At 36.7% G+C, this 11,830-nt stretch overlaps 1 protein-coding gene across 1 annotated transcript in view; it reads right to left on the bottom strand.

Annotated features, from left to right (window-relative positions):
* Positions 1-11,830, bottom strand: part of PGAP1 (post-GPI attachment to proteins inositol deacylase 1) — a 56,705-nt gene that overhangs the window by 31,029 nt on the left and 13,846 nt on the right. Inside the window, exons 4-8 of the mRNA XM_083350767.1 lie at positions 9,534-9,705; positions 6,844-7,004; positions 5,770-5,822; positions 5,578-5,644; positions 1,367-1,472 (exon numbers count right to left, since the gene is read on the bottom strand). Of these exons, the coding sequence (XP_083206893.1) occupies positions 1,367-1,472; positions 5,578-5,644; positions 5,770-5,822; positions 6,844-7,004; positions 9,534-9,705 (559 nt within the window). The remainder of the gene's footprint in view (positions 1-1,366; positions 1,473-5,577; positions 5,645-5,769; positions 5,823-6,843; positions 7,005-9,533; positions 9,706-11,830) is intronic.

The raw sequence follows: 11,830 nt of genomic DNA on the forward strand, positions 1-11,830 counted from the left end.
ACTGTCGCCTTGCCTATTTAAATTATATGCAGAGCACATCATGAGAAAGGCAGGGCTAGATGAATCAAAAGTTGGAATTAAGATTGCCGGAAGAAACATCAACAACCTAAGATATGCAGATGATACCACTCTAATGGCAGAAAGTGAAGAGGATCTAAAGAGCCTCTTGTTGCGAGTGAAGAAGGAGAGTGCAAAACTTGGGTTGAAACTAAACATTAAGAAAACCAAGATCATGGCATCTGGCCCTCTCAATTCCTGGCAAATAGCTGGGGAAGAAATGGAGGTAGTGACAGATTTTATTTTCCTGGGCTCCAAGATCACTGCAGATGGGGACTGTAGCCAAGAAATTAAAAGACGCTTGCTCCTTGGGAGGAAAGCCATGGCAAATCTAGACAGCACACTAAAAAGCAGAGACATCACCCTGTCAACAAAAGTGCGTATAGTCAAGGCTATGGTCTTCCCAGTTGCAATGTATGGCAGTGAAAGCTGGACCATAAGAAAGGCTGAGCGCCAAAGAATTGAGGCCTTTGAACTATGGTGCTGGAGAAGACTCCTGTGAGTCCCTTGGATCAAACTGGTCAGTCCTAGAGGAGATCAACCCTGACTGCTCTTTAGAAGGCCAGATCCTGAAGCTAAAACTCAAATACTTTGGCCACCTAATGAGAAGGAAGGACTCACTGGAGAAGAGCCTAATGCTGGGAAAGATTGAGGGCAAGAGAAGAAGGGGACGACATAGAATGAGGTGGCTGGATGGAGTCACTGAAGCAGTAGGCGTGAGCTTAAATGGACTCCAGAAGATGGTAGAGGACAGGAAGGCCTGGAGGAACATTGTCCATAGGGTCGCAATGGGTCGGACACGATTTCACAACTAACAACAACAACAACAGGTAGCCCCATTTACTGACCATAATTGAGACTGACAACTTAGTCACTAAGTGAAGCAGTTTCTAAATGAAACCAGTGCTATGCTTATGATTTTATTTCAGCTTTCCTTTTCTTTATGGGCCCACGAAGGTCATAATGTGAGGACTGGTCATAAAGTTACTTTTTTTAATCATTGTTGTAACTGTAAACGATCACTAAACAAGACAGTCACTAAACGAAGACTACCTGAGTATTATAATTCAGTCGCCTATTCCTTTTCAATTAGGTTTTATATTAGCAACAGTAAATGAACAGAATATTTTAAATCATTTGAATGGTTTAATGATCTGAGCTTTGTAGGCAGAAAAGATTTCTATGCTACATCCCAGAACTTAAGAAGGAAAAACGGAATGAAATATATTGCTTCAATTCACTTGAATTTAATATTATCCTTACTGATCAAAGAAATTTATAGACACACAGTAACACTGGACACACTAACCTGTTAACTCAGTAAGCGATTCAGGTCTTTCTTCAAAGAGTTTTCCTGGATATTTTAAAAAATGGTGATTTAGGACCAGAACTTTTCTTTGGGGATTTTCTGATATCTATGAATTAACAAACATGAAAAGAAAAACTGTAATTAGCTTTTGAGGTTTAATGTGAGGCAAACCATTATTAATATTGGGAGACACAAAATCAACACCTTTTCAGCTTCAATCAGAATCACATGGGTTTGGGAACATTTGTAACAAGCAGACCACATTCCCCAGCCCCTTTCCTTTCTGCTAGACAGAAGAGTTTCTCCTTTCGAAAAACAAAACAAAACACTAAATGTTTTCGATTAGAGGTTGGAAGCCAGATTAATTGATTTTTGTCAGCCTTAGATTTAAACTGGAATCTGCAGGTAGTAGAATTTTCCAGACAGAAAATTAACACAGAGATAGTATCTTTTCCAACACTTTTGTATTCTCTAAAGCAGGGATGTCAAACTGCCGGCCCGCGGGCCAGATGCATCATGCGGAAGCCGCGTCCACCCCATTGCCGGCAATGGCAAAACCGTCCCGATACGTTGCACATCACGTGATGAGTTTGACATGTCTAAAGGAATAGAGAAAAAGTAACTAAGTATTTCACTAATTTTAATTTCTGTATTGCCTGGTCATTGCTTCATTTTTTCCTGATGTTTATGTTCTGCATACATATTTGGAATATTACAAATGTTAATACAATTTGGAAGCTCTTTTAGAGTAGTATTATCCTAAATGAAAAGCAAATTTGAGGCTTCCAGTTTTGCACAGTAGCGCAACAGCCAAGGGATGCACCTATGGATGATTTCTGCCTGCTAGTGGACCCTAAATGGGCCTGAGGTTGCCCCATAGAGGCAACAAAGAAGGAAGTCCCGCTGATTGCAGAGAGATGGCAGTCGATCCAATCGGTCCAGGAAAAGCCCTCCAGAAACCAGCAGGAGAAAAGCTAGTTTAACTTCAAAGTCTAGCCCAAGCTACAAACAGCCAAAGCCCAAAAGCACTACTTTAAGCTGACTGTAAACAATGTGTTTGGAACTGGGTAAGAATAGTGATTTTCTCTCTTCTACTTGAAAATTGATTTCTTGGGGGGGGGGAACCCAAGAAGCAAAAAGCCTCCAAAACTGAGAAGGAAGGGGATCTGCCTCACCCTCCTGTAGACGGAAGCGGCAAATTAAATTTTTCAGGGGGAATAGAAATATACTGAAATGAAATGAATATAATACTTAATTTGGATAAGTTTGAAATCAGTGGAATCTGTTAAGATTTTCTTTTTAAACCATGAAAATAGAAGTAAATAACAGAGGTAAACAATTGTCTATCATTGAAAAATGAATTGGTGCTGACATCTAGTGGTGGATGAAAATATACAACAGCAGTTGCTCTATAACAGGAGCTGGTAAAGTCCAGGAAAAGATAACTTGTTTTTGGTGAACTTCAATGTCTTAATAACAGAAAATAGCTGTGACAAAAAAGAGAACACTTTGGGTTATTTATAAACTTTCAGGGGGAAAAATGACCTTTCTGGATTACAAATACGAACTCTACTGTAACTTTAAAGCTGTCTTCAGAAAAAGGAAAAAACCTGATTTTTGGCTATCATGGAAAACTAGAGATCTGCAGAAAGAATATACCAAGAAAAAAAAATACTTTCCAGAAGCAGATTTATTCTATGTTGCAACAAATCAAAACAATTATCTCAAACCACGAGGAATTTAAAAATAACTTTGAAAATAAAAATGAACACATCTCCAATTTAACTTTATAACACAAAAATTCTCAGAAAATAAAAATAGAAAGTGAGCAGAAAAAACAGACAACTGAATACGAGATAGAGATTTTAAGATGGAACTTAACAATAAAAGAAAGTATGACTTAACCCAGCTGGAAAAAAACTTACAGGAAATACTAGAGATGGAAAAGATAACCTATACTCAGTCAGCTATGCTGACTGAGGAATTCTGGGAGTTGAAGTCCATGAGTCATAAAAGAGCCGAGGTTGCCTACCCCTGCTCTAGGATCATAAAATATGTTTGAGGACAAGAAAAAATATTTGACAAAATAAAGAGTCTGCCAGGAGAACTACGAGAACTTGAGAGACAAAAAATGATAAATAAAATCAAGAAAGAAAGAAAGGAAAAGATTCTCAGTGAATACGAAGAGGCGAACCCTTCCTATAAAAACATCTTACCTGTTTTGCCTTTTGTACCTGCAACAACACTTAAAAGATTATGGGAAGATTCTTTGATTCAGCAAAGCATTTTGATCAGGAAAGATGTTTGGCCAAAAAAAAAGGCTAAAGTGAGAATTAAGAAATTAAGATGATGGGATTTACCAGAGGGAATATTTAAAAATTAAACATCTGTTTGAATATGGTTAAAGAAATAGAAAGATTTTGGCTATAAATGAAGATTAATTTAAGAGGGATGAACCCCTCAAGTAATACAGTATTTTTTCTTTTTTTCCTTTGTGTTTGTTTTTTAACATGAGAAATATAAAAATGTTTTATAATGGTTTATATAAAAGAAATGTTTTTTTGTTATTTTTTTTAAGATATGAGAAATGCAAAAGTGTTGGGATGGCTTGTATGAGAAAAAAGACTTAAATACTTAAGTGTAACTAGTTCTGAAAAAATCTTAACCAGTAAGAATGCTTTGAACATTATAGAGAAAACAAATTTAAATAAGAATTTTGTAAACAGGATCTATGATGAGGCAATCAAGATGATCAATTAGAAAAGAAACTTTATATTGATGTGGTTATTATTTGCAGAAACATGAGAAAAATGTCTATATTTAATTGTCATTTATTCAAATAATAAGAACTGTATTAATTTAAGGTTGGCACAAGAGAATATTATTGGAAGAAGAGAAAATCAAGCAAAGCCATTATATAGACTACAGAATAATAGAAATTGTTATTGTTTTTAAATACTAACCCAGATAGCACGCTGTTTACCAAATATTAAAGTGATTATGTTAAAAATCAATAAAACATATTTTTTTAAAAAGAAAAGCAAATCTATAACCCCTGGCATCTGCCCAGTGCCTTATACAAGTAGTCCCCAACTTATGACCACCACTGAGCACATTTCTGTTGTTAAGTGAGACATAGAACCTTGGTGGAGCAGTGGGCTAATGCCTCCTTAAGTAACACCAGCTGCCTGCAATTAGTGCAGGTTCGTGTCCCACCAGGCTCAAGGTTGACTCAGCCTTCCATCCTTCCGAGGTAGGTAAAATGAGGACCCAGGTTGTTGGGGGCAATTAAGCTGACTTTGTAATAATGCCGCTTGGGTGTGGGTGTGAAAGCCCTAATAAGCAGGCATATACATAGAATGAAGGCTACTGCTAAGCTTGTAAGCCGCCCTGAGTCTTCGGAGAAGGGCGGGATATAAATGGAATTTTAAAAAAAATATAATTTGTTATGAGAGTTTTGCCCCATTTTATGATCTTTCTTGCCACAGTTGTTAAGTGAATCACAGCAGTTGATAAATTAGTAACCTGGTTGTTAAATGAATCTGGCTTCCCCATTGACTTTGCTTGTCAGAAGGTCACAAAAGGTGATTACATGACCTTGGAACACTGCAACTGTCATAAGTATGAACCAGTTGCCAAGCATCTGAATTTTGACCACATGATCATGGGATGCTGTAAAGGTCATAACTATGAAAAACGGTCATAAGTCACTTTTTTCAGTGCCGTTGAAACTTTGAATGGTCACTAAATGAACCGTTGTAAGTCGAGGACTATCTGTACTGCTCTTTATAATTTTTCCATGTGAGTTTCTTTTCAGTAAAAATCTGTGATTTAAATAACTTTTATTTCCACTATTGATGAGTATTTTGAATATGAAGAGGAAATTGAAAAGGGATTTATACATTTTCTTTTTTTAATTGTTAATTTTGTCTATATCTTGTTAGATTGAAAAATTGTTGCCCCAAGGCAGAAGGCAAAGTTAGGTATGAGGGAGGCTTCTTAGAAAACACATTGAGACTCTTACACTTTTAACTTATGAACTCAGCCCTGCCACTACAATGGAAGAAACAGCCTGGTTAATGAAAAATATATTTATAATTCTAATAAAATTTGCAACATAGGTAATATTCCTAACACTGCTATCTTCCCTTACTTTCAGGAATGTAAAAAAAAATAATCAAACAATAAATGCTTTTTCCAGGAATGCAAACCTGTTTAGTATTGTCGTCAATAAGGTCAAAAAATGTTCTGACGATAGCCAAGTTCAATTCCTTACACCTAAAAATGAATATAAGGGAAATATGCTTGTAAAATCAGATAAAATAAAAGCAAATAATAGTCAAATAAAAATATCTGAACAGCAGTATATCAGTCCTTGAACCAAAAAGCTTTCAACAACTCACCAAACAATGGAAAGATGATCTGTGGAAACCCAGACTCGAGGAACTGCTGAACTCTGGATAAAAGAAGATTTGTATTATCCATTTTAAAACTGAACTTCCAAATATTTATTTATTTACTAGAAGCTAATATCTTGCTGAAACTAGTATGGCTGAAATCCTGCTTACGTTGTTATGACTAAATCCAAAAACCGAGCATGTCATATAGAACATTTGACTCTTTCCTCCCTCTTTGAACAGCAGACAATTCTGCCTTATTATACTTTAAAATGTCTGCTCTTTTTGCCATTTAGCTGCTGTACTGTTGCTTGAGAGGCACCAGGAAAATATGGTCTTACATAGTTCATGGAAGAGTCCTCTATTATTAATTTAAATTGTGTGCAGATTCATATTTATTGATTCAATGAATTCGTGAGCCGCCTCATTCACTGAAGCAATAAAGATTAAAAACTGAAGTACAACTATATAAATTGGATACAAACTAACTCTTAGCAGGATCCAACAGCTTAGTTACAGCTAATACGATTGAGACATTCTCTTTTAAACAGGTTCTTTGTTCAAGGGATTTGGAGTAAAATCCAAACTAGACATGGGAAAAAAATAAGAAAATTGTGGAGTCTTTGTTCTCGGAGCTTGATTGTTTGCTTGCAAACATTTCATTACCCAACTAGATAATATCAACAGTGCTAGTGAAGGTGGGTTTTACTCTCTGTTTATATACAGTAGTTTCCCTTTACTAGTTGGGTAATGAAATGCTTGTAAGAAATCAACCAAGTTCAGAGAGCACCAAGAACTCCTCAGTTCAACCCTGAGCTACATATAGTATTTTCTTCTATAGAGAAAATTCTGGGTCAAATGTAATGTGCTATTTCTTGAGATGGAAGAATCTCCAAATAAATATAGCAATGAATGCTACTGCTTCCACTCAGATTGAGACCTCAATTTAGAATGTCACATTCAATTAGGGCAGATGTTAGGGCAAGAAAGGACTAAACTATTCAGGAATGTTAACAGTAATATTTAATGATCATCAAAAGCCAAGGCTTAAAAGCAACGTTTAAAGAATAGATGTTTTACCACAACAGATAAAGCACAATTCTGACTACTTGAACTGGGCAGAAAAGCCAATCCAGAGCGAACTTGATAATCTCGAAATCCTCCTGCTACAGAAAGGGTTGTTAGATTTCTTATTTCTTGAGCCTTCTGAATCCAGTTATGGTTCACAGTTGTGTAAAAATCTATGAAAAGAATGTTGTTTTAAATATAATTTTAGCAAATTTTGTTTCCTGAGGTTCAGCAATTTCTTCAGTATTACAAAAAATAATTTTGTAGCACATATCAGCATATCTTATAATTCCACATTTCCCCACTATCCAACTTCAAACAAGAAAAAACTAAGCCAATTCAGCATACTAATAAGGCAAAATAATAAATCGCATTCCAGAAAAATGCAGAATTAAGATAAAAGGCCAGTGACATAGTTTAAATCTGGCAAGTTAAAGTCACTATTCTACATAAGGTAATTACCAGTTGGTGAAAGAAATTCTAGAGAGTTTTGCTTGCCATAAATGTTTTATTATCTATATGAAATATTTAATGAAAATTCATATTGATATGCATTAATTTCAACTTTAATAGCAGTAATCTTATTCCAATATATTTGACTGTATCCATTCAAATTACTTCTATACATTTAAACGTATTTCAACATGTAAATCCAAGTATTTACAAAAAATTGTACAAACTGTAAATCCTACTCATACATACATGCATGCATGCAGACACACACATGCGCGCGCAAACACACACATATTGCAATAATTTGGGTTATAAGTTTTAATCGCTATTGTGTATAAAGTGGGCATTTTTATAGACCAAGAGGTATAGATTCAATCTTCATATCTGAACATATACAAAACATGTTGATATGTGGGATTGAAATATGTTCGTTATTCACCTGAAAGAAAATGCATCAAATTGAGCCAGACAAAAATCTCCTATGTGAAGTATGCATAAACTTAAAAAAGATAGCCTGGGTGAATCCAGGTTAATGGTGCAATTGTAATATAATAGCAGTGGAAAAATTTAGCTCTATCTTATTGAGTCTGAGATCATGTGTTTGAATTCTGCTAGAGTGTTATTAAAGTCTAAAGTAAAGCAATCCACAATACATCAAATCTTGATTAATTTGCCTTCACAGGGTGGATACAAATCTATCCTTCACGATAAGGAGGTGTCCTCAAAAATTTACTTTGCTCGAGACCTTAAGAGGCATTCTCTTCTATGGGCCCCAGAAGACACGCAGCCCAATTCTACTAAACGTAGTGGTAAAAATATTCTGCTGAAATGTCAGGGCTAAGCAAGAGGCAAATACTTTAAATCAGCTGGTCATTTTGAAGATTTTGAGAGATAATTTTTTAAATTTAATTTGCCTTCAACGTACATGATAGCCCTTCAAGGTAGATCAGATGAGGAAATAAGAGACCGTAAGAAATACTGAAATTCTATTGATGTGGGCTTTCAAAAGAGTTTTCTTTCCATCCCTCTTATACCAAACAGTATTAATACTGGGCAATTTTGAGTTCCTTTCTCATGTTTTCCTGTTGTCCCAGACTAAGCTCATTTTCATTTTCCTAATGGATGCCACATCTTTTCTGGAGTTTGAGCAACCATAATGAATAGGATGCCATTTAGAACAAAAATAGACATGGGAGGAAACAATTTTTCATTTATAACTGCAGCATTATCAGGGATATTAACAAATTAATTCATCCCTGTTGGGACACTGATGGTTCATCCCTTTGATTTCTTCCCACATGTTGAGTAGTTGGTTTCTAATCCCCTATTCCAAAGTGAGACCTCATGGTTTTACAGCTTTTATATGATTCTTTCAAAAATGAAAAGATAAAATACTGAAACATGGATCAGTTAGCTAATGGCATGGATATGGATATAAAAAAACCAAATTAGTTTTTTTTTTAATGAAGCCTAGATTTTGGGGTCAGAAGAAATGCCATTCTCCAGGAACAGGAATTAGCTACAAGAAACTGGCTTTGGGCCAACAAGAAAAAATGGGGATACCGTTGGGTATATTCCCTGCTATCAAATAGATTATAAAGTGGTCTTTTGTTTGGTCTGTAAGAACTTAACATTCATGCTCAGACTCTTCTAGTAATCCGTTCCAAATGAATATCAAGCAAATAACTCTTGATTTAATGTTTAAGTCTTGGATATGGATGAGTTGTCATAATCTCACAATATCATCCAACTGCCCACGGAAATGAGGGATCTGAAAATAATATCTGAAGAATTCTGGAGTACCTTGGATTTTTCAGAATCCAAAGTTAGTGATATGATTGTTGTTAAGCCCCTGTCTTGCTTAAGTGCAGGCACGTAAGTGGCCATCATTGATGCTGCCAAGACATATTAAGTACAATTATTTTCATCATAAAATTAAAGGCTAGGTCTATATGCAAGCTATGATTAAACAAGTACATATTAAGAGAAAATCTTGATACCAACTTTCAAAACTGAGTATCTTCCACATTTTTCTACTCTGCAACACATTTCTGGTGAAATTGCTAATATTAGTAGGTATAATAATAGAAGGTATAATAAGGAAGGTTCTGGAATCTCTAAGTGTTTTTCATTAAATCAGTGGGAATGAAGCTTATTCAGTTACTCAAAAGCAAAAAAACAAAAGCAAAAATGAGGGGGAAGGCAAAATAGAACCCCAGCAATCCAAAACTTCTTAGGAATGTACTTACCAACAAGATATTGATCTAAAGGCAACACAGGTGCAACATGGGGTGTCGCTTGAGTAATAAGAATATTGAGAAGTTCTGGTTTAAAATGTTTAAGAATCACTAGTGCTCTTGCAACAAGACCACCCATGGAATGACCTACTATTGCAACACTGCGAGGAGCAAATTCATGACCCTTCAAAAAATAAAGAAAAATAATCTCACATCAGGCACAATAAAAACATATAAAAGCACCATTTTTTCCCATTTAACAATTAATATGTGACTCCTTCAAGGTAGACCAGACTAAGGCACAGACAACGTTGCCTAAAGCTATCTTTATTAGAATAGCTACAACAACAGAATCTTGCAAGTTTGAATGTACTTCCCATGGTCCATCTTTTATCTTCAGGTGAATTGGGGGGAGGACCTGTCTGAGGTATCTTCTTAAATCACTTTCTTGGTATGAGTTTAAGCCACATGAATCTGATCACTGCAATGGTAATGGATCTTCTGTCTGTTCATCAAGGCCATCTTCCATATTCTCTGCATCGTGGGGATTGTCAGAGCCCTTCAATTATATTTGCCTTTAAACCTTCCCTTTTCCCCTCCCTTTCTTTTGCCTATGCATTTTTGGGGCTAGTCACACTATTGGGGGAAGGTGCTTGCAGGAAGAATATTATCTGCTTCGTTCTGTTCTGTGTGAGATGCCCTCCCTCTGGTCGAGAGGAATGTGCCTGCAAATCAGAGAGTGAGAATCATGCAGGCCTGTCACAATTCCAAAATGGCAGGACACTTTGCCTCAAGAGGCAATTTTGGTGGCCTTCCTTGAAGAAGGACATTGAAAGTTACAGTCATGCTCAAAATTGTTGGCACCCCAGACATTTTTCCAGAAAATCAAGTATTTCTCACAGAAAAGTATTGCAGGAACACATGTTTTGCTATACACAGGTTTATTCCCTTTGTGTGTATTGGAACACAACAAAAAAGGGAGGAAAAAAAGCAAATTGGACATAATGTCAAACAAAACTCCAAAAATGGGCCGGACAAAATTATTGGCACCCTTTCAAAATTGTGGGTAAACAAAATTGTTTCAACCATGTGATGCTCCTTTAAACTCACCTTGGGCAAGTAACAGGTGTTGGCAATATAAAAATCACACCTGAAAGCAGATAAAAAGGAGAAAAGTTCACTTAGTCTTTGCATTGTGTGTCTGTGTGTGCCACACTAAGCATGGACAACAGAAAGAGGAGAAGAGAACGGTCTGAGGACTTGAGAACCAAAATTGTTGACAAATACCAACAATCTCAAGGTTACAAGTCCATCTCCAGAGATCTAGATTTGCCTTTGTCCACAGTGTGCAACATTATCAAGAAGTTTGCAACCCATAGCACTGTAGCGAATCTCCCTGGTCGTGGACAGAAGAGAAAAATTGATGAAAGGTTGCAATGCAGGATAGTCCAGATGGTGGATAAGCAGCCCCAAACAAGTTCCAAAGGAATGCAAGCTGTCCTGCAGGCTCAGGGAGCATCAGTGTCGGCGCAAACTATCCGTCGACATTTAAATGAAATGAAACGCTATGGCAGGAGACCCAGGAGGACCCCACTGCTGACACAGAGACATAAAAAAGCAAGATTACAGTTTGCTAAAATGTACTTGAGTAAGCCAACATCCTTCTGGGAAAACGTCTTGTGGACAGATGAGACCAAGATAGAGCTTTTTGGTAAAGCACATCATTCTACTGTTTACCGAAAATGAAATGAGGCCTACAAAGAAAAGAACACAGTACCTACAGTGAAATGTGGTGGAGGTTCAATGATGATTTGGGGTTGTTTTGCTGCCTCTGGCACTGGGTGCCTTGAATGTGTGCAAGGCATCATGAAATCTGAGGATTACCAAAGGATTTTGGGTCGCACTGTAGAGCCCAGTGTCAGAAAGCTGGGTTTGCGTCCGAGATCTTGGGTCTTCCAGCAGGACAATGACCCCAAACATACGTCAAAAAGCACCCAGAAATGGATGGCAAGAAAGCGCTGGAGAGTTCTGAAGTGGCCAGCAATGAGTCCAGATCTGAATCCCATTGAACACCTGTGGAGAGATCTTAAAATTGCTGTTGGGAAAAGGCGCCCTTCCAATAAGAGAGACCTGGAGCAGTTTGCAAAGGAAGAGTGGTCCAAAATTCTGGGTGAGAGGTGTAAGAAGCTTATTGATGGTTATAGGAAGTGACTGATTTCAGTTATTTTTTCCAAAGGGTGTGCAACCAAATATTAAGTTAAGGGTGCCAATAATTTTGTCCGGCCCATTTTTGGAGTTTTGTTTGACAT

Source organism: Vipera ursinii, assembly GCF_947247035.1.
Source record: "Vipera ursinii genome assembly, chromosome: 1".
Classification (NCBI taxonomy): domain Eukaryota; kingdom Metazoa; phylum Chordata; class Lepidosauria; order Squamata; family Viperidae; genus Vipera; species Vipera ursinii.